At 41.0% G+C, this 27,639-nt stretch overlaps 1 protein-coding gene across 1 annotated transcript in view; it reads right to left on the bottom strand.

The window, feature by feature from the left end:
• The window catches only part of ush2a (Usher syndrome 2A (autosomal recessive, mild)), a 184,516-nt gene that overhangs the window by 56,102 nt on the left and 100,775 nt on the right, over positions 1 to 27,639 (bottom strand). The window contains 13 exon segments of the mRNA XM_034116183.1: positions 10,165 to 10,386; positions 10,500 to 10,668; positions 11,599 to 11,812; positions 13,023 to 13,135; positions 13,228 to 13,430; positions 16,516 to 16,725; positions 16,876 to 17,039; positions 17,730 to 17,885; positions 18,865 to 19,199; positions 23,824 to 23,912; positions 24,067 to 24,233; positions 24,310 to 24,479; positions 25,141 to 25,856. Coding sequence (XP_033972074.1) covers positions 10,165 to 10,386; positions 10,500 to 10,668; positions 11,599 to 11,812; positions 13,023 to 13,135; positions 13,228 to 13,430; positions 16,516 to 16,725; positions 16,876 to 17,039; positions 17,730 to 17,885; positions 18,865 to 19,199; positions 23,824 to 23,912; positions 24,067 to 24,233; positions 24,310 to 24,479; positions 25,141 to 25,856 — 2,928 coding nt within the window.

Below are 27,639 nucleotides of genomic sequence, written 5' to 3'. Positions count from 1 at the left end.
ATTATTTTGCTTAATTTTTTTTTTATCTTTCAAGCTACGAGATGTTTTCCTACGTTTCTCATGAAAAATTATGTCTCAGGAATGTAGGGTTTGGGAATTATGGCAGGTTTAAAAGAAAATATGAAGGCAAAATTAAATCTGTCCTCCACTCTAGCTGTGACATCACGCACTCTAAAATCTGAAGAAGGCCTCTTTACCAAAGTCTGAACAATGTTTAATATCTCTAAAAGTAAGAATCAGATTTAAAAGTTGTTTTACACGAATAATGTCAGAAAGATGTGTAACATTTTAAAGTTGGAATTAGGTTTCTGAGTGAAAGTATGAAGGAGCGGTTAGCAGTTGAAGAAGGAGCAGTTAGCAGTTGAAGTTGCATGAAGATTGTTGAAGTCTGAAGATTTCTCCATTGACTTCCATGTTAAAAATGTGATGAATTATGGGATGTATCTCTAGAATTATGAAAGTTATGAATGATAAAAGTAATAGCCATCGATTCCCGACCGAGCTGAACGTTTTGATGTTTGAACAGAGTTTCTGCGATGTTCAATGCGGGGGGAGAAGTGGCGCAAAATAACCTGGCGGAATAATAAAGCATTTGTGCGTAGCATAACAGATAGTTGGAATGCTGTGTCAGCATTCCCACTAAATTACTCATCCTATTATCCTGCACCTTCTCTGTTCTTCCACTTCCTTTGTCCCTGTCCTCTCTTCTGTCCATACTGAAACAAAGCTCCAGGCCATGTTGGACTGCAATGTCTCTTCTCTACACTTCCCATACTCGCTGTTCCCCCATCTGCACATACTTAGTATTTATGCTGCTGGGGATATTAGCGTGCCTCTCTTATCAAATCTTTTATACATCCTCCTCTTCTCCTTTCCTCTCCTCTATTCGTCTCTACATACAGCAGTAATATTCAGGCTATGCTGTCGAAAGAGCGCAGGGGGAGAGGCAGTGTGTTTTTCTGAGAGCTGCCATCTCTGACAGTGATAGGTGATGTCTTTTTGCTACCACTTCACCTTCAGCAGCAAGGTGACATTTAAAATACATACTATCACTCCATTTCCCTGTAAATGTTTTACAGCATATCATATTGAATATCACATTTCAAGCTTGTTTCCTCACAATCTCAAATACTTCATATTTCTAATAACTTGAGTCCTTTTGAATGATTGACAAATAAAGCAATTCAAGTGCCAGTATTTGAGAAATACTGTAGAATACACAAATGTCATACCCCAACAGAAAAGAGAGGTACATTGTGTGTGAAATTAAGGTTAGGTCATGAAACAAAACTGGCAGCAGCTTTAGTGGAGCTGAAGATTATAGAGTAAACACTGAGCCTTGTCTCCAGTGGCTCTCCTAATAACACAAGTTGAGCCAATCTGGTTACTTTGACGTCCCAGCTTAGTTAAGGGGGAGGACTGTCAAGCTTTGGCCTTGCAAAGGATTAGGGATATAATATTGTCCTGCTATAATACTGAGTCAGCAAAGTAAGCCCCTGCTGTGGGGATGCATTGGAAATACAAATGAGCATGGTATGGCACGGCACGGCTCAACTAAAAGATCATAACGCTGCTTATGGAAGAAGGACAAATTGTATTTTAATGAGTCCACTAAAAAAGAATCTTCTCATTTTTAATCAGACTGAAATATATCAAAACCCCTCGGTTTCCTGTGCTTATTTATTTAAATAATCTAACTTTCATGAGGTATTTAGCAAATTCATCCTAACAGTTGATGACATTCTGATCCCTGGCACTATCTACCCCCAGCTGTGTTTCCCATTTTATCTGACAGCAGACATTAAACACTAAGTCATTGCTTTGTATCATGGCCTCGCCCTTTAATGGGGCTGCAGCTAGTTGTGGAGTGATAAATAACTTATTGTTTAACAACCCAATCAGCGTTCACTCTTTGCACACATGAAATGCCGTTCATTTAAGCAATCATTTAATTTAAAGGCCAAAAGTGGAGGATGGCACATATTTTCTACTGCGCTGTTGCAGTGCATTATAGCCTCACAACATCCATCACAGGCAACATGTGACAGGAAAATGCATGCGTATGTGTGTGTGATTGTGTGACATAAAGGCAGTCTGACGGCTAGTAACTCACTTAGCAGCGGCAGCTGTTGCAGAGCGGGGGCTTGGTGGCCAATTCCCCCAGCGCCTTACTTCAGCTTCAATGACGTGCAAATAAACAGCTCAACACTTTTCCAAAATAGCTTCTCTCCACTCATCCCTCGTCCTCTCGGCATCCTCACCTCTACGCCTCCCTTCCATCCGGACAACAGGCCCAACGCAACTCACAATTTATACTCATCTGCCCCCCTTCCAGTCACTCACTAGCAGTCAGACTGGCTTTCAATATATTGTTCATCTTGGCTAATTTCAAACTCTATGCATATCTTGATTCTGTCTTTATTTCTGCCTCGATGAAATAACAACATGATCACCTTTGACCTGAAGTCCAGTATTTATCTCCTTCATCCCTGCATTCCTAACTTTTCCACATCTTCACATATACAGTATCTGTGTCTTCTCTAATCCTAACTTTTCTCTCTTTACGATGCTTTAATTTAATCCGTTTTTCTATCATCCCATAATAATACTACATTTCTCTTGACTATCACTCTACTTGTTCCTTTCTCCTTACTGTTCCTCTTAATCATGTTTACGTCTATCTGATTTACACCTGATTTCCTCTCTCCGTCCATCTACTGCTCTCTATCCCTCTCTCACTTCCTACTTCCCTGCATCCATTCAATTTTGTAGGTCTACTTTGTTTGTTTACTGTTCTGCCGCTAAACTTCACTATTGTATTATCACCCATTCAGCAGAAATCCAATCCCTGTCTTTGTAAGCGTTATCTGTGAACTGCTGTGTGTGACATGCTTGTACATTTGTGTTAACGTTTTTGAAACACACACCTATTTTCTCTTGCTCTCTGTAAGCTGTGTGTGCATGTGCGTGTGTGTTGACAACATTTTATCACACACCTCTTGTTTTTCTCTCTTGCTTTGCAGAATGCTTCTGCCCTAATCTTCAGATTTATGTTGGATTTGCATACATTCGTTAATAGCATCGGGAGCGCCGCGTCAACACAAGGTGCTTAGACAACGTGAATTATTATTAGGGTTTCAGTCATTCCACTTAATGATAAGTCAATATTTAGCCCTGCCAATGAACTACTGATAAAAATGTGTGTTGTGGATTAGGGTTATCCGAGCTCTCTAGGAGACCAAACCCCCTCCACAACTTTAAACAAACCAAACACTTTTAAATAACTGAATATATTACAAGGGGTTTGGCACAAAGTGCACACATACTCTGTTTGAGTGCGTGCATACCAGCACACACACCCAGACCCACACACCCACACACCCACACACACACACACACACACACACACACACACACACACACACACACACACACACACACACACACACACACACACACACACACACACACACGGAGCAAAAACATTTAAGCTATTTACTAACAATGATTTGGTGGTTTTAGCCTATTACAGCTTCATACAATAGGCATTTATCTTAGCCAATAATGTAAATGAAATTGTAGAGAACAAAAGCTACGGCTATAGAAACTGTGATTAGAATATGTTTACATAAAAACTTATTTAAGTATAAACCTAATTTAAATTATTATTTTCGTACATGTTTTTTGCAATGTGATGGGAAAAATGTAATCAGAACTCTTCAAACATGTTATCAGCCGGAAAATCCAGTACGGGGCTCTAATATGAACTCATGCATACATATACACACTGTAGGAAGGAGTATTTGTGCTTGTTTTGTGTGTGTGTGTGTGTGTGCACACGCACGTTGTGCTCCAGAGGGGCCGTACTATATGCCATGTCGAGAGATGAAATCGCAGTGGATTGACTTTCTCACACAGTGCACAGTGTTCCCCTGTGGTCACACACACACACACACACACACACACACACACACACACACACACACACACACACACACACACACACACACACACACACACACACACACACACACACACACACACACACACACACACCACACACACACACACACACACAACACACACACACACACACACACACACACACACACACACACACACACACACACACACACACACACACACACACACACACACACACACACACACACACACACACACACACACACACACACACACACACACACACACACCTCTCTTTTCCCAGCTGACCGGTTGTCCTCTTGTCTTTCTGACATCTTTTTTTTTTATCTCAACAACATATTGCCAGCTGGGCATACGTGTGACATTGTGCACATTTGTGTGTGTGTGCGTCCGCATTCGTGTGTGTATGTGTTTTGAGTGTTTAAGTGTGTGTTTAAGTGTGTTTAAGTGTGTGTGTGTGTGTGTGTGTGTTTAAGTGTGTGTGTGTGTGTGTGTGTGTGTGTGTGTGTGTGTGTGTGTGTGTGTGTGTGTGTGTGTGTGTGTGTGTGTGTGTGTGTTTAGGGAAATGCTTTGGTGGCAGTTATATTTTCACCACTCTTCAGGGATTCACTAAAAACTGAGACACAGCAAGCAGCTGTTCATGTGTGTGTTTAATGTTCAAAGTGTCTGTGAGAGGGAGGTACCAAGATGAAGATCAAATTAGATAAAAAATAAATTAACTAAAAAAGTTATGTCTATAAACAGGAAGAAACTGAATTGAAATTGAAAGATTTTAAGTGAGATGAGTAGGATTCCCTAAAATAAAGAACATAAAACAGTGTAATTTGTTGTGTACTAGGGGATTTTTCAAAATCATGTGAATTGTCTGTATACTTACCAATTACGTACATATCCATCACATGTACTGAGCCACAGAGGAACACATCACAGTATATCAATTATAGAGATGTATTATTGTAAAATCAACACTATAATTTACAAACAGACTTAAAAGCTCATGCCTTACAGGTAATCCCACATGAGTTCAAATATGTAATCTTTACTGTCTACACCAAGTCTGCCCTCAACCCTGCATTGGAGACATTGGATCTGACAACACAATGGCTGATATCCCTTCTCCTTCACGTGATCCATCTCTGTCATTATCGTGTTCTGGGATTTGGCTGAGTAAAGGGTGTGGCAGAGGCCCCATGTAGCACCAGGATGCTTAAAACACATGCTGGCCAGCAAGTAGAGATTCTTTATTACCTATATGTCTATTTAAATGGTTCAAAGTCTTGGGTGTATCTCCAGTGGAAAAAACATCCTGCTTTTTTAAAGGGTGATGGACTAATCTGTGTCAGAATAAACCACAGTATAACATTTAGCAGGAGACTGGAGACAATGCAAGGCAAGGAATATCCGAAAGAACAAATTAAATAATTAGAATTGGTCTTGAACAGTTAATCTTCTCTTGATTTCTCTTTCGGAAAAATGCTATTTTAGTTTGGAAGATATTTGGCTTGTGAATGATACTTCCAAAATGTACTTTGGTGACTATTGGCAGAAATAATTGATCATAATCTTTGCTCATAGTTCTCCAAAGAGGCGAAACCCACATGACAGAAGCAGGAAAATGACTCTGCCTCTGACGTAAAGTTGAGTCTGATTATCAGCCCTTTTTACTACATACAATGTAAAGTTTAAGCCTAAGTATGTATACCAACGGAACAATACTGTTGTTGCACACCCACCCGTGCCCACACACACACACACACACACACACACACACACACACACACACACACACACACACACACACACACACACACACACACACACACACACACACACACACACACACACACACACACACACACACACACACACACACACACACACACACACCACACACACACACACACACACACACACACACACACACACACACACACACACACACACACACACACACACACACACACACACACACACACACACACACACACACACACACACACACACACACACACACACACACACACACACACACACACACACACACACCTCAATGCTCCTGACACCCTCTGTTATTTTTCTTGCCAGTCATTAAAGTAAACCTAATAGAGAAACCATCATCATAAATACATTAACAGAGAGAGAAATGTCTTCCTGTGTTCAGAGAGTACTCGATCTTCTAAAGCAGCCAGACGCTGCTGTTTGGAATGCACTACTGTTTGCCATTTGCTACCCATCATTGATGAGGGCCTTTTGGCAATGATAAACACACACACACACACACAACAGAAATACATACACACACAGAAACTGATGAGAATATTTTGGCAGAAACAATGAAAGGACATACGAGTCTCTCAGCAAAGAGAAACATGTAAAAATGCACATTCAGATACATATAGAGAATCTGACAGCCACATACAGAAAGTGAAACATGCATGCACCAACTTAAAGTAATAAAACACAGACACTTGCACACACTTGTACACACAAACGCATCCACTCTCACAACTCCGCCAGCCTCTGAGTGAGCTAGCTTAACTACTGGGATAATTTCCCTCCAGCAAATGGTCACTGTGCCCTTGAAAAACATATTTGATTATTACTTTTTCTCCCCCTCCTCTTTTTTTCTTTTAGCATCATCACAGCCATTTTCATCACGCGCTCTGATGATGGCACGGCAAGGCGCGTTAAGATAACACCCCAGCACCGCCAGGCTTTTAACACTTAAACGGTGAAAAGGGATATTCAGATTCGTCCTTGAACGTTTGGATGGGCCCTGCTGGGCTGGGACAGAGGGAGGGGAGTAAGGGAAGGAGTTAAAAGAAATGCATACATTTTTTAGATCCACTTAAAAAGTGAGGTGGGGGGGAGGGGACAGTTATGGTAGCACCCACAGTGAGAAATGGGGAAGGTGGGGTTGAAGGGCAGATGGAAGAGTTAAAAAACAGTACACTATGAAGACAAAGTGTGAGGGCAAATGATTAGTGGAGCGCACATAGGGAGGCAGGGGACTTTGGGAGAGTCAGGGAGCAACGGGAGGCCAAAGACACCACACACGATCCGTTAAACACCATCTAATCTTACCTAAGTCTTAGCTAAACATCTTACATACAAAACGCTGAGAGAGAAGAAAAGAGAGCAAATTCGGAGCTTAAAAGTTGGTCTCGAACCTGCAACACAGGAGGAAATGCTGCAAGAAAACTAAGGCACTCCTGTCCAAAAACAAACACTATTTAATCTACTTGAAAGTGAAATGAAAGCTGTTTAAACAAACTGTCAGATTTGGAAGGGAGGGATTAAGCATGGATACTTTGTGTTATTTTATCACAACTAGAGAACGCTGAAGAAGGGATTATAGAGACCATCTCAATAATACCCAAAAGACTAAAACTGGGCAGAATAGAAACAAGGCCCGCCATTTGAAATTGGTTATGTATTTTAGTGTTTTATGACAAGGTGGGTTTAAAGGCACGTGTAGGTAGAATCTTTTATGCACAATTTATTGAGGTGGCCTCCCAAGTTAGGCTCAAACTGTAAATTGGAGGAAAATAGATTTGAAGCCTTAAAATAGAAATTGTAAGCTATTAGTTGGTTGGTTTACATATTTAAACTGAAATATGTTCTATCAGATGTGGATCAAGAACTATTGAGAGAAACCACTGTTTATAATTGGAGTAATGTGGACAGGAATTATATAAACTTAGTTAAACCCAACTAACTTTGTAAGAGGATCACTTTCACTGGGCTCAGCTTTGTGTTTGTTTCTTGTCTTTGGGACAGGTTGGATGATGTTTCAAACCCTGATTCTATTTCCCCTAATTTATACTGCTTTCCTGTTTCAAATAGTGTGTGTCTGTGTGTGAGTGTGTTGATTCTTTTTTGTCTGAGTGTTCTTGGAGGATTTCATTCAGTGTGCGTTCACATGCATGCTATGTGAGTGTGGCTGTGGTAGTGTGTGTGTACGTGTGCACATGTGCAGCCAAGCCGGTACGTGTATCTGTTGCCAGACGGCTGTCTCCCGGCATTGCTGTTCCCCTGCAGTGTGTGTGTATGGTTGTTGACAGTGTGGACGGTAATGTGTGATAGATCGCACTTCAGGGACCCCATAATCACATCAGCCTAACCTAGTCTATCAGCTGGGCACAATGGGATACCCTTCACTCCTCCTTTAATCTGCTCCATCTAGCTCTTCACCACTCTTCTGTTCTATCTGGGTTTTTTCTCTCACTTTCCCTGTGTTTCGGTTTTTTAAGTTTCCTTTATATGAAGAATATTTAGCTTTTTAAATCCTGTCTTTCTTTTCTTATCTTGTTTTTTAACATTTTCTGTTTAATTTTACATTTTTATTTATTTTAAATGTCTCTCATTGTTTGTATGAAATTGTACTTTCTTTGTAGTCATCACTATATTCTTTCTGTCAGCTTTTTATGAAAACTTAATTTTTTTATTTAAACTATCATTTATTTTTCGATATAAACTATCATTTATTTTTAATAAAACTGCATGAAATCTTCTCTAGCTTGCTTTTCTTTCTTTCTATTTTCTTGCTTGCACAAATCCGTCTTTCACTATCTATATCATGAAACTACAAAACCCTTGAAAAAGTGAGAGGCAGCAATGAGAGTGATGCCAAGGTTAAGTAGCATATCCTATAATAGGTGTTGCTGTGTGTATTTTGTGTGTGTTAGTGTGTGTTAGTGTGAGTGTCTTGAAACAGACGTGTGGGGTCGAGGTTGCATAGCCGGCCCCAAGGCTCCCCGACAGCGCAGTGCTCGGCGAAATGGCCCTTAGCCTTGCTAGCGCCGCTAGCCCTACGATCCATCATACCATATGTTCTCAATGGGGAAGCTAACGCTAATGACTGATGAGTGGATGGGAAGGGGGCACATAAAGAAAAGGAGGGGTGAAAGGGAAGGTGGTTGGGGGAGAAAGGGGGGGCAAGAGGCCAGGGTAAAACATAGAGGAGATGGAGAAACAAGTTGATGAAAAGTAAGTTAGAAGATGACAAAGGAGCAGAGGAGATGGGAAATAAATAACAAAAGGAGATGGAGAGGAAGAGGGAGCGAGCATATGCACTCCTTGGGAGGCTACCTCAGATGAAGGATGACCATATAGCATGCTTAGGGGTAAGGGATAAGAGGATCTAGTTAAGGAGAATAAAAGGGAACAGTTTGGATGTGATTGAGTAGAATACTCTTAAATAACATGTTCAATTAAATTACCTGTATGTGAGATCAGAGTTTCAGAGTTAAAACTATAAAAGAGTCTTGTTCAGTTCCATGAAAAGAAAAAATGCAAAAAATATACAGTATACATATATACTAAGGGAATATACAAATGATAACGGCCATGAAATAAAAAACAAGCATTGTTTTTCTGCTTTCTTGCTTTCTATTAACTGTTTTTGTCCGAACGCATGTATTTTTGGGTGGGTATGGATCTTGTGCGCGTGTGTGTGTGTGTGTGTGTGTGTGTGTGTGTGTGTGTCAGTGTGTGTCAGTGTGTGTTTGCTGAAAGGCTAATGTAGTACTATAGGCCTGTCCATATGGGCCATTGTTTATGTGTGATGAATAGAGTCCACGTGTCTGTCTCTGGCACTCAACACTAAGCAAACCCTGCCGAGGGCACCCTGTTGACTTTGTGTGTGTTTGTGTGTGTGTTTGTGTGAAGGAGAGAGAATGAGTGTGTATTTGTCCTGCTGTGTGCTTGGCAGTGCCCTCAACGGTGCCATACCGAGTGTGTTTCATCATCATCTGCCATGACAAAGATGTCTAATGACACACACATACACCCGCAACCACACACACACACACATGCACAGTCCCATCTGTGCCATGGTATCCGGGTGCTTTGGGACACTGCGGGAGAGGAAGAAAGGGAAACGACCCCGCGTACCTGCACCATGTGTCTACCTCAAATCTCTTTGCTTCACTCTCTTGTCCTATGATATTATATCTTATCCCCTGATAAAGACTAAGAAGCCACCATGAATTACACTTTTGTTTTGGGTCAGAATAACTACTTTACTGAAAAAAGGGCCTTTTTATTGTAGGCTCTTCTGAAGACAAACACTTAAACCCTCAGCATCCCATTAAACTTCATCAAAATGTTCATTATTAGGACAACAAATTCAGTGCAGAATATTTTGACAACCCCACAAAAAAATACTTTTGAACAGCAGTGGATGACTCTGCTTGTCTCTGTGTTTCCATCACTCACCTGGGGTATATATATGCACTTCCCCCCTCTGGGCATCATCGCAGCACACCAGTGTATCATCTACAATCTGGCCTCCACAGCATCGTACCCCATAGCCGTCATGGAGGCTCCCACGACAGCAGAGCTGACCGCCTTTTGTGGAGTAAGGAACCCCCCCACAGCAGCTGTCACCCATCCCCACAGAGACCCGGCCCTGCGAGGGGTCAGGGCAGCAGTTCTCATCTACAAAGACAAAGACAGATGAAGGAAACCCTTGAACGACATGGAAAAGATTAGACTCAAGTCAAGTAGAAAAGAGCAAATCCCATTTATGTATGAAGTGTTTTGACACTCACTGTTTTTTACATGAACATAGTATCCTCCACAGCACTGGTGGTCAGGGAGAGCTGGGAGCAGTTTGCCATTGCAGCAGACTGGACTGGAGGAATTACTCAAAGTCAGGTAACTGCCCTCGCAGCAATGATGATGTGCTTTCTTAGTGTTCAATAATCCACTGCAGCAAACCTGGTGGACACACACATTTAAGAAAGTTTGTGAAGTTAAACAAAATGATGTGTTTGCATTGAAAACATGGGACTATCTGACAAAATGGTGTCCGTCTGATCATGACGGGGAATTGTCCTATTTAAGGCCCCACTGGTATACATGGAGGAGGTTTATATGATGACATGTTTTTAGTATAGCTTTTATTTTCTTAGGTAGTTGTATATGTTTATATTTGTGCTGTACATGTGAGCTTGAATGTTGTAATTGTCCATGCCATTGGGTGCTGCAGGGGTACATTTCACAATGCCAACTTGGCTGCATTCAATGTAATGACAAGTTAATCTGTTAAGAGAAATTAATCGCTGGAAGGATGACCGTGCATCCCACTGAAATAGCATGCTCTTAGAAGTGGAAATGTGAGAGTGTGCATTTGTCTGTGGGTCTCCATGTTTATTTGCATGTGTTTCTGTAATATCCTGAGCGAGTAGACAAAGTAAAGACCCCTGACTTTCTATCTTGTATTACACAATGTTTTTGTTGAACAGTTAAGGTTTTAGAGATTACTCATGACGTGGTCTAGTGTAAAGAGGCTCTTGGATTCAGGTGAAAAGGGCAGAGAGAGGATTATGGAAAAAGAAAGATTAAAAAGCAAAAAAGCAGAGCAGGTGCTTGTCAAAACATTGTCAATCGAATTTAATGTAGTGTTATGTCTCGCAAAGTAATTAATATGTATTACAGACAAAAAAAACACCTTTATAACTTAGGAAGTGAAAAATGCAGTACCCAGAACAATCATTGCTGTATTTAACCTGTATATTTTGTTCCTTTAATTATTTCAGCATAGTTAATGCATTATTGTCCATGCAAAGTGCATGTGATTAGTAGACAATAAACAACTGAATGAATTCCATAGCCTCATATATAATAAATTGTCCAGAACATAATCACCTGAGTGTCAGGATGGAAGCAGGACGTCCCACACACACCATGCAAGGCAGGACACTGCAGGTATGAACATCTGAACTTTACACCACCTGACCCTTCCCCCGCAGTGACCCCTGTTGACGTGACGGCACATGACCTCAGGGTCCGTCTTAGGACATCATAGCCCAGCATGATCCCACTGGGTCTGCCTGGACCAGACCAGTCCAACCTCACCACTCTGAGAGAGAGAGATGGTGGTATGTTATCCTTCACACTCCTTTCACACCAGGAGGCACACACAAACGTTGTCATACCCAAACACACACACTTGCATTCATGCATGGTTAATGCCTGACAAAGTTGAGTTACAGTGTCAGTGTGTGTGTATGTCTTTATATACTTCTCACTATTGATTTTACTCTTTTTTTATCTCTGACATCTTTGGCAGGGGAAAGACCTGTGTAGTTACATACAGAGTTACAACTTCCACAGTCTCCTGGACAGGAGGAAAGCCACAAATCACCACTTCCTCCACAACTGGAAGATTTGCAACATTAAGATTTAGGTCAAACATGGAAAGCAGAGCATTTTGAATGTCATTAGTTTTACATCATATGTTATTATTTTTTGAAAGCAACTTAAAGGTGGGGTAGGTAAGTTTGAGAAACCGGCTCGAGATACACTTTTTGTTATATTCCATGGAATGCTCTTAACATCCCGATAGCAATGAATATCTTAAGTGCTTTGACAAAAAATCCATAAAAAAATGTCATCTGTGGAAGCCGTAGTACTGTAAAAAGCACGACCAATCATCTGAGCCAGCCCGGCTAAAATAACTGGATGGCCTACCTGCCTGTCAGCCTTCCATCTGTGCACAAACTTATCTCGTGCCCTCATTGGTCATGTGCGCGTTCGTGTGTGTTGGAGGAGGGGCTCTGTACGGAAATTCTAGCGCACTCGAGCTGGTTTCTCCAAAATTACCTACCCCACCTTTAATGTAATATTAGATAATGTAGTCTAATTATAAACTAAAACAATATAATGAAATATGTATGTTAAACAAACTAAACTGTTAATCAGAAATGACTTATATTATTATTTCAATCTCAAAATACTACTGAAAATGAATAAACAATCACTGTGTCTTCAAGGGCTATATGTTTTTAAGCAAGGGACATTACTAAAAGTTGTAGGCCCTTTGCCCACAGAGTTTTAGTTTAACTGAAATTAAGCAATAACACAGTATTTAATGTCCTGATGCACACAATCTCACATATTGTGCTGCCTTAAGAAGACACAATAATAACATGTATTGACTCTGTTTGCACTGCCAATAAACATTAACAATTTCTACAGGCTATAAAGTTTCCAAACCTAGCACAATGGTAAAGAGGACACGCAGAAAGTGAAATTGAAAAGATACATATTTTCAGCACAATCTGTATTACCTGGGACTGATCACATGTGCGTGCGGCGTGGCCAGGTCGGCAGGCAGGTCCTCCACAGTGGTGGTTTGAGTAACATTACTCCGCACACATGCATACACAGTACACACCTCTACCTGAAATACACAAACGCAGCAGAAGAAAACATAATGCACATGCCTCTGTGTCTGCATCTAGGTGTTTCAATATTCTTTGATTGTGTGTGTACCTGTACGTTGTAGACAGTAAAAGGCAGCAGGTCTCCGAGCAGGTAGGATCCTGAGCTGTTGTCTACGCTGCCATGAAGAAGGTCATTCAGGTAGATGTAGTAACCAGTGACTGCTCCATTGGGCTGTAGAGGAGGGAACCAGAGCACACGCACTGTGCTGCTGTTAACTGGAACCACCTCTGGGGCCGACATCCCTTCTGGCTCTGAGGATGGCACATGTGAGAACAGAGACACAAAGTAGTTTGATTCTTAAAGAACAGGGCGTTAATAGGCAGGAATACAAAGAAATTAGACATGGTCACCCTCAAACATGCATGGTGAGGTTGTGGTATGAAACTGTTCTCTACCAAACAAAAGTAAGGCAAGGCAAGGCAAGGCAAGTTTATCTATATAGCACCTTTCAACACAAGGCAATTAAAAGTGCTTTACAAAAATGAAAAACATTAAGAAAATGGCATTCAAAAACAGTCATTCAAAAGCAAAGATAATAAAATAAACATTAAAAGAAAAAATACATGAATACAAGTTACAGTGCAGTTTAAGATATGAATAGTTCAATTAAAAGCAGCGGCAAAAAGAAAAGTCTTCAGCCTGGATTTAAAAGTAGTCAGAGTTGCAGCGGACCAGCAAAAGTAAGCTTTTAGAGTATCTTGAGAGATGCCTGTAATGTCAACACATGGTTGCAAAATATGGGATTGTTATTAGGATTTTCCCAGACATGTTTTCACACAAAGTGCTTGCACAGTGCTTGTCATTTTGTTTTATACAAAAAACCTATCACTCAGACAGGCTTGTGAAAGTAATAAATTGGCCATATTAAAATGATATATTGTGACTTTCTGGTCCCCAACTGATGATGTTTTATAACAGACATGTAACATTCTCGATCTACAGTAGGCCTACATGTTTAACCATCCCTTACTTGAGGTATGTTTATACATGAGTATGTGAAAGGGAAGGAAATATAGATGGACACACAGCTTATAGTAATGTGTGTGTGACAAACAGAGAAAACAGTGCATTTACGTCAAGTTTTATGTAAATAGCGCCATATAGTGACAGAAGTTATCACAACAGTTATCACAAAGGGCAAATCTAGATCATACCAAGGCTTAATGTGAGTCTGAGTGTCAGTGAGGGAGGGAGACCACCTGTGTGTCCGTAGAGTATATTCTTGATAATGCTATCTAGCAGTAAATGAAATGTAGAGCAGTGGGCTGGGTATACTAGGTAGGTGCCGTGGCAGAAAATGAATTGGATTAACTTCACTTACCTGAGTGCATTTTCACTAAGAGTAATAGATTGATTCTGCACGATCAGCTCGCCCCCGCACTTTTTCTCTTTCTTATAGGCAGAAGTGAATGACACTCTCTATCTTCCTGTGTTGTGTTATTATATTCATTCTGTTTCCTACATGTCCTGTCAATCAATTTCCCTGTCTTCCTTTAATTCCCTTAGATCAGTCCTCCAAGAAATCCTTTCAGCACATCCACAGAGGACAATGATACTAAACCAAAAACTCCTATGGTGATTAATATAATGTGGCTACCCTATAGGACATGAGTTGCAGATACAGAGGCAAAAAGGAAGGAGTGAATGAGACAGTCAGTGAAGGACACTGGAAAATCTGACAAATAGAGGACAAGTACAGATAATCTGTGAAAGAAGATATACAGTGTGCACAAGTTTAAAGTAGAACAGTGGGAAAAAGGAGACAGAATATCCTTAAACTTAACTTTTTTTTAACAATGGGGATCAAGTTTTGTGTTGAAAATAGGAAAGAGAACCAAACAGAAGGAAATAATACGAGAGATGGTGCGTGAGAAGGTAATCATACAGACTCCATCTATTATTCTAAGTGAAAATGCACTCAGCTAAGAGAAGTTAACCCAATTCATTTGCTGCCAATGCACTTACCTTAACCCAACCTACTGCTCTACATTTCATTTACTGCAGGATGGCATTATCAACGCAATACTGCACACTGAGCCTCTTTCACTCATACACACACAGACGCTCGCTCATTTTTCTTGCCAATTAGTCCTGATGCCCTATAGATGGCAGGCCGTGTTAGGACGGTTGGTAGGGTTGAGCTGCATTAGGTAAAATATATTTGGCCTTTGTCTATGTGTGTGTATGTGTGTGTGTGTGTGTGCACTCTTATGGCTGTAAAATAATGAAATTACCTCCAGAGCCCTCTCAGTTAAACGAGCCGTGCTTTGCCTTTAGCACCTAATGATTTTCTAATGTTTTTAATGCACTTTTTATTATACTGCTCAGATTAGAGGGAAGGAGAGAGGCCTCTGACATATGATCATATTGAGAAAGAAATAGAAATGTGAGGGGGGGGGAAAGAGACAGAGATAGACAGAAAGAGTGATTGAGAAAAGAAAAGTAGACAGAAAGAAAACAACAGAAAGAGTGCACGGCCTCTGACATATAATTACATCGATTTATTTGAAAGCTAACTCTTGAATTCTGAGAGACTGGAAGTTGGAAAGGGAAATGGAGAGAAAAGTCGTGATGATAGTTGGATAGCCTGTGCAATTCACAACTAAATATAAAAGCCAACCCTGCCTGAAAAGTGGAATACCAGTAGATTGGAGAACTGATATTCTTTTTCCATATTGTATTTAATACACCCTCCCAAAGCTGCAGATTTTACACTCTGATAAACAATGTCAGTGGTTAATTATACAAATATTGTCAAATGATGCAGAGACAGCTTAAGCTCTTTTAACAATGTGTTATATTGATGACCCTTGCATAGGTGGAAGACAGAGGGATGTCTATGATTTCACTTGTATTTATTTTTCATAGATTTATTTAAAACATATAAATCATATTACAGATTGAGTGATGTATTGTAATTGTATTGAGTACAGTAATTATGGGCTGCATTACACATGGGAACAGCCATGTTTGCTGTCTTGTTTGACAGGTAAAATACTGCATGTGTGTGTGTAGCTATGTGTGCAGTTTGCAAGCGTTTGTCTGCCTGTGGTGCCAACAAGCATTTTACAACACCTTAAATCTGCCTCACACACACACTTTGTATTGATTTCATGCCTCACTACATGATGTGTTTAACATCTCCTGTGAGGCACAGAGTTGCAGAGAAATGCACATTAACACAGACCCCTCTCTTGGATGTATTGAATTTACGTACTATGTGACACACTCATATATACATAGAGTCTGCGCACAATAACATCCAAGGAAGAAAGCACATTTTAACTGATTTCTAAAATCAATTGTTGGACAAATTTCACACAAATATACACTTACCTCCATCTTCTGTGGTGACGTTTACTGATGCCTTTGTTGTATTATGTGCTCCGTTTGACACCTGAATTGACAACACATATGTGGTGCTGGGCCAAAGATCACTTATCACTGTGGAGATGATCTCACGGGGAAAGGTCACATTTTGACTTGACTGTGCAGATGCTATTGTCAGAAAGTATGAATCCACCTCTCCCTGTAGGTCTTGTAAAGCTGAAAAACACATGAAGAGATAAGTGTAAGGGACAAGTTAAAACAAATAAATATATTGTTTTTAGTCTCTATTTTCACTTTTTGGCAATTATCAAGTCAGAAAACAATTTGTTGGGCAGAGTGTGTGTTTCAGAGACAGGGTGATCTTACAGGGTTGTGTCCAGTCGACCTGGACAGCAGTGTGATTGACAGCGTGGGCAGACAGAGATGGAGGGTGGTGGGGAACCCCCGCCATGGTGACAGCCTCAACAATCTCTCCTGAAGAGTAGCCCACGTCATTATGAACCTCTAACTGGTACTGGTAACGGGTGAATCTGTTGACAGACAATATTGGTGTTTTTGATAAGATGGCTACAAGAAATCTTACTTTCCTTGAAAGTTAAAAGCATCTAATGCAGCTGGAAAATATGTAATAAAAGGCTGAAAAAATACATATTTTTCTGTCAATCATTCCAAATGAGCTAATAAAGTCACTTTCCTGGTACACCTGAATCCTTTCTTCATCGAAGGAATTTAGAGACATACTGGATTTGTTAGTGATGCTCTTTATGTGGAATAATAATTTCAGTCGCATCTACCATAAGAAGTTTCTGTAAATCCTGCTTATACAGTACGGTGACTTCTTATTAAACAAACATTACATTCTCATAAAGTAATTCCTAGGACATAAATAATAAAACCCTGCAAAGTGAAAAGAGCTGACACGTTCAAAAGTTTGTCAGTTTAATACTGAAATAAAGCACAGTAGAGACACAAACCCAAACAGACTACACCCAGAGCCGTTTAGCAAGCATAGAGAGGAAAAAAAATTAGCTTTCACCAAGTGCCAAACTGAGATTAGGGGACGCTGTGTGAAAAACAATTTAATTCTTTGGGATATTTGCTTAATGTATCTTTGAGCGGTATTAAAAGATCGGCATCAGCGGCAGCTCGCCGATCGGCTCTGCACACACGGTTTGCTGCAGCGCCGGCGTTTGCTCTAGAGCTCATTTCAGTAATCTCACCTGCTTAGGCCTTTATCTTGGTAGAACAATTTGGTGCCGGAGTAAACATGGAGCCAGCGATGGAGATCTTCAGAGGGGGGAGGGGACACGGCTGTTACCGTGGGGACCGTGGCGATGGCCAGGGGCTGGTGGGTTTTACGTCTGAGCAACTTGTATCTGAAGGGGAAATTTGAATAAAGGAAAGCACACACACATGGTTGGATGTTTAGGAATGCATTAACACCCAACACATGTTCCCACATGCACCAACATGAGCACACAGACACACACTGTACCCACAAAGCAATAAACATATGCATACACACAAAACACGCTTTAAAACACAATTTTCTACTAACTCTTCTGCTTATCGCTCATTTCTTCCTCTTCTGCTGTTTTTCATCATCTCTATTATTTTGCGTTCACTGTATCTCACCCCTCCCTCCCGACGCCCCTCCCTCTGTTGTTTTTTTTTTCTGCAGGGTTTGTGTTTTCCTCTCCCCACAGTGATGCTAATTTCTGCTGTAATCAGAAGAGAAGGGCTTAATGCCGCCTTTTAACAAACCCACTTAGACAAACACACAGAGCTGAGCAGAGCAGAACAGAGGGATGGGCTCATGCATTTTAATGGCCTGCCAGAAAAATGGACCTTTATTTTAGGCCTAATCACCGACAGAGTAGAACAGGAAAGAACAAAACAGACCAGAATGTGCATAAGGACTGAAAAAACACTGATTAAAAAATACACAACACTTAGCTCATTACCAGGGCACTCATGTTAGCAGCTTGTTAACGTGTACATATCAGCTTGTTTGCTGAAGTTTTTCAACAACAATTGAACATCACCAGGATGTGTCTCTCAAAAACAACATGCTGTAGCGTCTCGGCTGCTGGGTTTCTAATTTTGTTCTTTTAACTAATGAATAAAGTTATGTAAAATGAATAAAGTTATTCAAAGTTATAATGATTAAACTGATCAATGTCTACTTATATTGGCTTTTCATAACTACTATCTTTGCATATCAGTGTTTTACCAATATACATTTAACTAATAGTGAACAACAATGTTGACATTCATCTACAGTTATCTCTCAGTGGTCTCATATAATGTAACTGAGCCATCTTTGATATGGATTATGTTTATTATCCATCTTACCTGATGTTAGGTCCATTGGGCCTGCTTGGTGGTTGCCAGGAAATAGCCAGGAAGGACTCACTCACTGCCACCACAGACAGGGGTTCAAGGCCTTCAGGGATTGTGGGTAATGTGGTAGCGGGCATGGGCAGGCTTTCTGTACATCCCCCTACATGTCCACCGCCATTGGAACAAGACAACAAAGTGATACTGTAGTTTGTGTATGGAATAAGGTCCTTTATTGTGATGTTGAGCGCCGAAGCATTGCCACTGTCATGGAAGATGCGGGGTTCTGGGAGGCGGATCTCATAGCCATGGATTTCTCCGTTGGGAATAAGAGGAGGGGACCATGTGACCTGCAATTCAATAAGGATAAGGATGTTGTATTAAAGTTCTTGGTTGTTCATATACAATATCGTATTTGGATAATCAGGGTTAAAGTGCACAGAAAACCAAAGGTCTAGTTCATTTAATCCTTTCTCACTGTCCTAACATTATCCCAGAAAAGTCATCTCATTGGTTGGCTGGACATTCTGAATGTTCTCGGCATGCTGAGGATGGCAGAAAGCTTTTAGATGGATGAACTACAGGAAGTCATGGCACACTGTGTGTGTGTTTATGTGTGTGCATGTGCAAAGCTTGCAGATGTGCACATGCAAACCTATATGTGCATCACAGTGGGAATGCATGTGTGTTCAGTTGAGTGCTAGAAGTGATATTGTGAAAGTAGTGTCCAAGCGTGCGTACATTGTCGCCTCGGTATGTGAATTTAAAGAATGAGTGTGTGTGTGTCAAACTCTCTTGTGGGGAAAGATAACCTGACTTTGACTTCAGCAGAAGATTCCTTTCATCAAATTTAAAACTGGGTACACCCATACACACAAACACGCGCACACGCACAAACACTATGCTAAAATAATGAAAACGGCTGGTAATGGAATTGCTGCATGCAAAAACAAAAGCTTGCTGTCGTTGAGCACTGCATCTGATTTGGAAACAGTTCAGTCTGTCAGCATTTCAGAGTGAAGATGAAGGTAACTGGCACACACACAATTGGTCACACACACACACACACACACACACACACACACACACACACACACACACACACACACACACACACACACACACACACACACACACACACACACACACACACACACACACACACACACACACACACACACACACACACACACACACACACACACACACACACACACACACACACACACACACACACACACACACACACACACACACACACACACACACACACACACACACACACACACACACACAAATCCTTATAAACACACACACAACTCTACATATTTGAATGACAGATATCTATGTGATAAATGTTGTTTTTAACACACATGCCCATACAAACAGTTATACCTTAATTTAAAAATTGCGTTACACACACAAACGTATCCTCAAACACCAAACACACACCTGTGTTCTAACACACTTATGGAGACAAACTGTCATGTACAATAACTGATCAGTTTAGCACTTGTTGAGACTTATGCATTCAGGTGATTAAGCGGTCAATGTTGATGAGAGTATTATGAATGAACGTCAAGAATAATTATTTCTCATGCAACCTTGATATTCATTTAACAAGTGACACTGTGAGGTGATACAGGACGCACACACACACGCACACTCAGAGACACACACACGCACACTCAGAGACACACACACCACCACATATGGGCAGGGTCATGTTGAGTTAGGCAGCTCATTTCCCAAAGTGCGTGTTGGGTGTGCTTTGTGGTGGAAGTCATTTACAGATTGAATAGCTTGATGTAATCTGGAGATGGTGAAGACAGCAGAGACCCGGGGCTGACACAGAGCACTGGGGCTAAGGCCAGTGTGTGTGTGTTTGTGTGTATGTGTTTGTTTATGCATTTATGTGTATATGAGTGAATGAGAGAGAGAGAGAGAGAATTGATGAAGCAGGTGGTGAGAGAGAAAAGGTGTGTGTTTGTGTGTGTGTCTTTCTGAATGTAGGCCATTATGTTCAGAAAACCTCAAAAGGCCCGAGGAGTGCCAACCTCTGCAGCTGACAGTAAAATTACAATATCTGTTTTTACATGTATACACTTGTTCAATTCCATACGATGGCAGACTTATATTGTCATCCTGCAAACATACTCCAAGGAATTTGTCTGACATTTTTTTTTTGATGGGTCACAGATCCAAATGGGCAAAATCAAATTAATGGTTTGTATTACTGTAAAGGGTATCAATATGCCTTTAGAATAACTAACTAGGTAACTAACTAACTAACTAGCAGCGACGTGCAGTCAGTGGAGGCAGGGGAGGCAGAGCCTCACCTGTCATACTCCAATGTAACGGAAAAACAACTAAAGAAAAACGAAATAGTAATAATAATAAAATGTCTCCACTGATCTGTGTTGTAAGTGTGATTTATGTATGATTCTAATCGCTTTTTATAGTCAAAATCAGCAAATTTGCCGAGCTCCGCTACGGGAGCGATGACAAGTGAGGCAGGGACGTGCTCTGCCTCTCGTAAGCCCACAGTAACTTGCTGGAGCACGGGCACTAATTTAGCGCGGGCACTTATTTTGTGAGCGCGCTCAAACCAGTTACGGGCCGTCTCCACGGCAGCGTGAAAAAAATCTTGGAGGTGGGCGTATCTGAGGCTTGGGGATTTTTTTGCGATCAACCAATCACATGAATCTCCCGCCCGCGACATATGAAGCCAAAAAGCCCGAAGTAAACTGGATATAAACTCCCCAAAACAGGCGAAAACATACCACTGTCTCTGCCACCTCCCTCCATGCCTGGCTCCTCCGGTTTATATCCCGGTAGGTCTGGTCATAAAGCACCGGGTGATTGATTCGCTACCGCTAATTTCTCCTCCATGTTTTGGAATATGAGGAAATGACCTGCGGTCTGTCTCTCCCAGCATACACGCCGTTTGATTGGCTAGAGCTTGAACTGTCAGATTTGCGTACACGGGATTTGATTGGCTGACGCTTCCTCCTCAGCTTCAAAAGTTGAACATTGTTCAACTTTGGATCTTGAAAATCCTGAGAATCTCCGCTCGCCTGCCCACAATGCATTTCGGCGAAAGCGAAAAAAAGTGACGTCACCCCATTCAAAGTGAATGGGCAGAAGCGTTTCAAGATTTTTTAACGCTGCCGTGGAGACGGCCCGTGGGGTAAGTGAGGCACAGATGAGATCTGCCTCACCTCAGAATGCGTCACCCCACAGAAACTGTCTGGAAAGCGGGCCCTAAGTGCATGCCTGTTACCATCTCACTGTAGGTCACCAATGTAATGTATGTAGATCCCTTTATTACATTTATCCTCGCCATCCATAGTCTCTAAATAACTTATTTCACGTATATATGATATTTAGGCTCGCTGGTCTCAACGGCAATGAAAATGCACCAGGGGAGGCAGCCATAACCTCTGCCGCACTGAAGGGGGCGCACGTGAGCCCACAGGTTCTTGTTGCTACTGTTATTCTACGCAGAGACGGTAGACGTAACAACAAACTAGACTTTTGAAACTACAGGAAGATAAGGAGGACTTTTACAAAAAAGTAATAGAGATTGTTGTCCAGAAGGATAGCATGGACTTCATCTTCAAGTCAAGGTAAGACCACAACTGTAATGAAAATGAAAGAACAATCCAATATTTAGATTTTGGGTATCCTTTTGTTGAACGGTCTGTTTAAAATGAATCGAAGCATCAGACTAAAAAAGCTTTTGAAAATAACCGAATATTTCGATTAAGGTCAAAATATAATATTTGTAAATCTGACTCAGTGAGTCAGTGCCTCACCAGCCATGAACCTCACCGCACGTCACTGCTAACTAGGTAGCTATCAGCAAAGGCATAACTACATTGGCAGAGATAGAATAAGTGAGAAACTGAAATACTCTTAGATGGTAGAAACAATCTATATGCGGACCCCTGTAAGAATAGTTGTTTCTGCAATAATAACTTATTAAAACCCTAAATAAAGAATCAAGAAGAACAAAGAACAAAGAAGAAGCCTTATGTTAAACTGCTGACCTTTTCAGATACTGTATATGATTTTATACCAAACCTCTGTGCAGTGTCTGCGTCATCCGCCTTTTTACCGCTATGTGTAGTAAAAATAAATCAAAAACAAGGTAGAAATAGTAAAAAAATAAAGTGAATACCCCTATGAGCAAGAAGTGATATAAAAAAGATACCATTTAGAGAATGAAGGGAGATACTCAAAAATCCTGTCTGTGTTGTCAAGGTCAATTGGTAACCAGGAAGCAGCCTGCCTGTCTGTCCAATTAGCAACAACCAGGAAGGAACACTTTTCTTCTCGGACCTATGACCCCTAAAGCTGTGCTGCTGCAGAGATGACAGGGGCGGTTCTGAAATGATGACAGGCATTAGCATTTTTCTGCAGTTAGCATTAGTGCAGGGCTATGAGTGCATGTGTGTGTGTGCATATCTGTGTGTGCATGCATACAATATTGTTTCAGTGGCTTTCATTGATGGGCCTTGATGTGGGATTAGCCAGTGGTGGAACTTAACTGTGGCCCCTCCTTCAAAATGGCCGACAGGAAGGAAGCTTCCTCAGACAGGGTCACAGCCCATCCTATTTTCTGAAGGGGACCTTGAGTTGAATGTTTTTCTTTCTCATTAAATCCCAAGAAGGAAAGACAGAGGAATCAGAATGACATTGCTTTGTCTTTTCTACTCTGAGTGACTGAAGTTGTGTTATATTCTTTCGTTGTATTTTTACTCTAAGACATGTTTTCAATTCTAAAAGCTCAAACAGAGCTCCTGAAACAACAAGTGATATTGTGATTATTAACTATAGCAACATGGTGGACATGGATTACATTATTTTGGTTCAGCTGATCAAGAATAGATCAAATCTATTGTGGCCATGCCAAAACCAGGAGGTTTTTATGAACTGGAGAGAAGTCAGCTTAAAAAAAGCTGCCCATACCTGAAGTGACTGTGGCCCCAAAACCTTCACTCTTGGTGGATTGAGTCCGGCTGGACGAGAAGGTCTGGTGGTGATATTGACCCAAGGCCCTGCAAGAATTAAACAGAATGTGGTTGAAGAGCCTGCTGTGAAACAACAAACGCTGGTAGTATTAATCCTCAAGTTTCACACAAAACTGTACATTTTGTGAAGCTGGCCAAAGGCAATCTAAAAAGCAACTTATGGACATTATTATGATCCTACCGGTGGTATTGCCAGCCTGATTGTGGAGCACAAGTCGATACTGGTAGCTGGTCCAGGGACTGAGAGCTGAAGAAGAGTCCAGGAATGACAGAGGTGGAGGGTCCGGTGGGAGATGGCCCACCGTGGAGACTTGTTTGGTCCCAGCAACTCTTCGCTCAATCAGCCACCTATGCCCAGCACAATGTAATATAAATAAAAAGATCATAGAGGGGTTGAAGCGGTATGTATGTGATCATATCTCACCGCTCTAATGGTCCATTGTTCGACTCCGGTGCTCCCCAGGACAAAAGAACAGAGGTGGGGGTGTCTGAGTAAAGGTGAGGCGCAGGAACCCCTTCAGGTGGAGCTGGGAGGGTACGAAATTCCTGAGACATCTCAGACACTGAACAACCCACACTGCTGCACGCCTCCACCTAGATGTTGGATAATAATGTTGAAATATCTGATGTACTGCAACAGTAAATTGTAATATACATATTACAGTTTTAGTTTTGTACTTATATTGCTAGATGTTTCTTTGCAGTTAATACATCTCCAAATGATAGCACATGATTAATTATAATTGGGAAACCATCACTGGCATGCTACCATACATATTCGAGTGGAAACAAGGAAAATCAAGAGTTCTGTGAATAAGGAAATTCAGTGCCATCTGTGACCGGAAACACATGACTTTTATAATTAGTATTGTATATTATTCATGTATTGTATAAGTGTTGTGTTTCATTTATTATCTTTGCTTTTTAAATGCCTGTTGTAAAATGCCATTATATAATGTGTTTCTGCTGTATTTATTCTTAAACGTCTTTTATTTTATTTTGTAAAGCACTTTGAATTGTCGCGTGCTGAAAGGTGCTATATATTTAACTTGCCTTGCCTTGCCTAACATTTTTATTATTGAATTTAAATTCACCATAGCATAATAAGAGACGAATACAGACTGACATGTGTTTCATTTTAACATTATTATTGTATTTAAATGTTTTTTTCATAATTGCATAATCTAATGTTAAATATATTACACTGTTCATCTCCTATCGTGTTCTACCTTTGTATATTTCTTATGTATTGTACCTGGAGGCGGTAGGTCTGGTATGGCAGCAGGTCGAGGAAAGTGTAGCTGGTGGTGTTCCCGGGAACAATGACTGACAGAAGGGATGAACTTGAATCTGATCCTGCACTATATAAACTGGAAATAGGGCTTTGGAATGAGTCTTGTTTTAGAATATTTTCAGAGCTGGTGGCATTGGGTTCAGGGTGTGAGAGTGAAACACTGGAGCTTTGGTTTTCAGTGGCTGTATTGGGTTGAATTGGGTGGAAGGAGATGGAAGTTGGGCCTTGGCTTGTATTGCTTACACCAGTGGACTCGATTTGGTTTTCCTCTGTGATACCAGGCCTCATGCTAGAGAAAGGGTTAGGGATCAGTTTTGTTCTTGTGCCTTGGATGGTGCTTGAGCTGTTATTACTGCCTGTGTTGATGGTGGACATGGAGACAGGTCTTGAGTCTGGGGTGGTAGGAACGGATGTTGAAATTATGTCATGACTTGAGTTGAGATGTGCAGCCTCAGTGCTGGGCAATAGGCTCTGGTTAAGACCTGATGTGGAGCTGAGGGTCGTGCTGGTGCTGGAGACTGAGCTGGGTTTGAAATCTAAAGAAGAGATGAAGCTCGGGTAAAGGTACAAGGTGTAATTGGTGATCATGCCATTTGGTTGGGAGGGAGGAACCCAGGTTACTATTGCACTTCGGGGATGGAGCTCAGAAACAGCTGGAGGGTCCACCGGTCCTGGACCTAGGAGGCAAAGAAAAATAAATGGATAAAGGGACGCCATAAGGAATAGAAAAAAAGACAGGCGATAAATATATTCTTTGTGTGTGCTAATAAGAGATTGAGAGAAAAAATTGAAGGGGGATTTATTCTAAAGCATTATTTGACAAGTAACATCAAGAATGACATCAGAAGGACAAAGAGTGATTTTGCCATCCCTATCCAAGGGATTAACATGGAAACTCTTTCGCTCTCAATTTCTACCCCTGAGCAAACCAAGATTGTATTTATGGATTTATGCTTTACCCGTGACTGTTTGAATGTGAGTCTGTGCATCCTCCAGCAGAGGATTCCGGAGGTGATGTGCAGGTCAGTCATATACTTTTTAAGTTAGATGGAATAATTTTTGATTTTGAGAAGAACTTATGGCAATTGCTTAACTCAGGAAACAAAAATTGGTTGCAAATGTATAACAAGACATTGTTCAGCAGAAACACAGCTGTGCCTTCAATTCTTATATTCAGAAGCTGAAGTGATCCTCACTAGTGTCAAGACCAACATAGATGTACATCAGAAGCCCAAAGGAACACACACATAGTCATACGATTTCTACATGTCCATGCACGGATAAGAACCTACACAAGACTAGTCAGTGAGTGATATTTCACTCCACGGTACCTCATTTGAAGGTAATGCCCCTTTCCCCCTCCTCCCCCGGCATTTACATCCCACTGTACTGCTCTATAATGGACACACACAGATGCATGTCGGTATACGTAGACACACACTCTTCCTGACACACACACTCACATGCCCACACCCACAGTGATGCAGTATAGCAGTAATGGTGCTGTGTGAAGGGCAAGCAGATCAAGGTGACTGAGCGGACTGAGGGAGCGTGCTGCGTCGCTAAGTGCTACCGCTAACCGCTAACGGCTTTCCCAGATGGCGGTGCGTGTGTGTATGTGTGTGTGTGTAAGAGAGAGACATAGAGAGGGTGAAACAAGACGAGCGGTTGAGAGTATGCATGCATGATTGTGTGAGAGATAAAGTGTGCGAGGATGTGAATGTGTATGTCACTAGCGTGCACATACAGCGGTTGTGTAAGAATGGGTGTATTTTGCAACTACAAACTGAAAGGCCGTACTTCATACAGCCTTAGAGGCCAACTAACATTCCGTTTTTGGACCAGGATGATCCACTCCTAAAAGTTTTAAATGTATCTAAGTATAATGCTTTTAAATAGTCTAAGTTTACTGGTATATTAAGCTGTTTTAAAATGCTCAAAAACTAAAGAAAGCAGGTAAACTTTTTTCAAAGTCGAAATCTTTCTGAAAATCTTGTTGGTGGATTTACAGATGGACCCTAATGATTGAAAAAGCCACTGTCTTTTAACTGATCACTAAGGCTATGTAACAAAAGACTGTTATGGAGTTTGACCATGTGTGCTAAAACTAACAAACTATTGAGTCAGACACAGAGAGAGGCAAATCAAAAGAAAATCTGAATCAGAGAATCAGAATACCTTTACTAGTCCCACAGAGGGGACATGTACATTGCTACAGCAGAAAAGAGCCAACGACAGCTTAATGTTAACTAAGAAGCATGCATAAAAAGATATTAAAGATACAAAAATTAGAAAAATTACACAAATATTAAAAAATACAGTACATTAAAATCCCAGCGGGTCAGCCATGCACACTCACAAACACACACACATTTTTCTATCTCCCACACAAATAAACAGCAGTATAAAAATGACAACCCATCTTTCTTTCTATACATCTCTCCACCTGTCTTGTCTTTT

This window comes from Trematomus bernacchii, unplaced genomic scaffold (assembly GCF_902827165.1).
Source record: "Trematomus bernacchii unplaced genomic scaffold, fTreBer1.1, whole genome shotgun sequence".
NCBI classification, from domain to species: Eukaryota; Metazoa; Chordata; class Actinopteri; order Perciformes; family Nototheniidae; genus Trematomus; species Trematomus bernacchii.
This window is presented reverse-complemented; position numbering and strand designations above follow the sequence as displayed.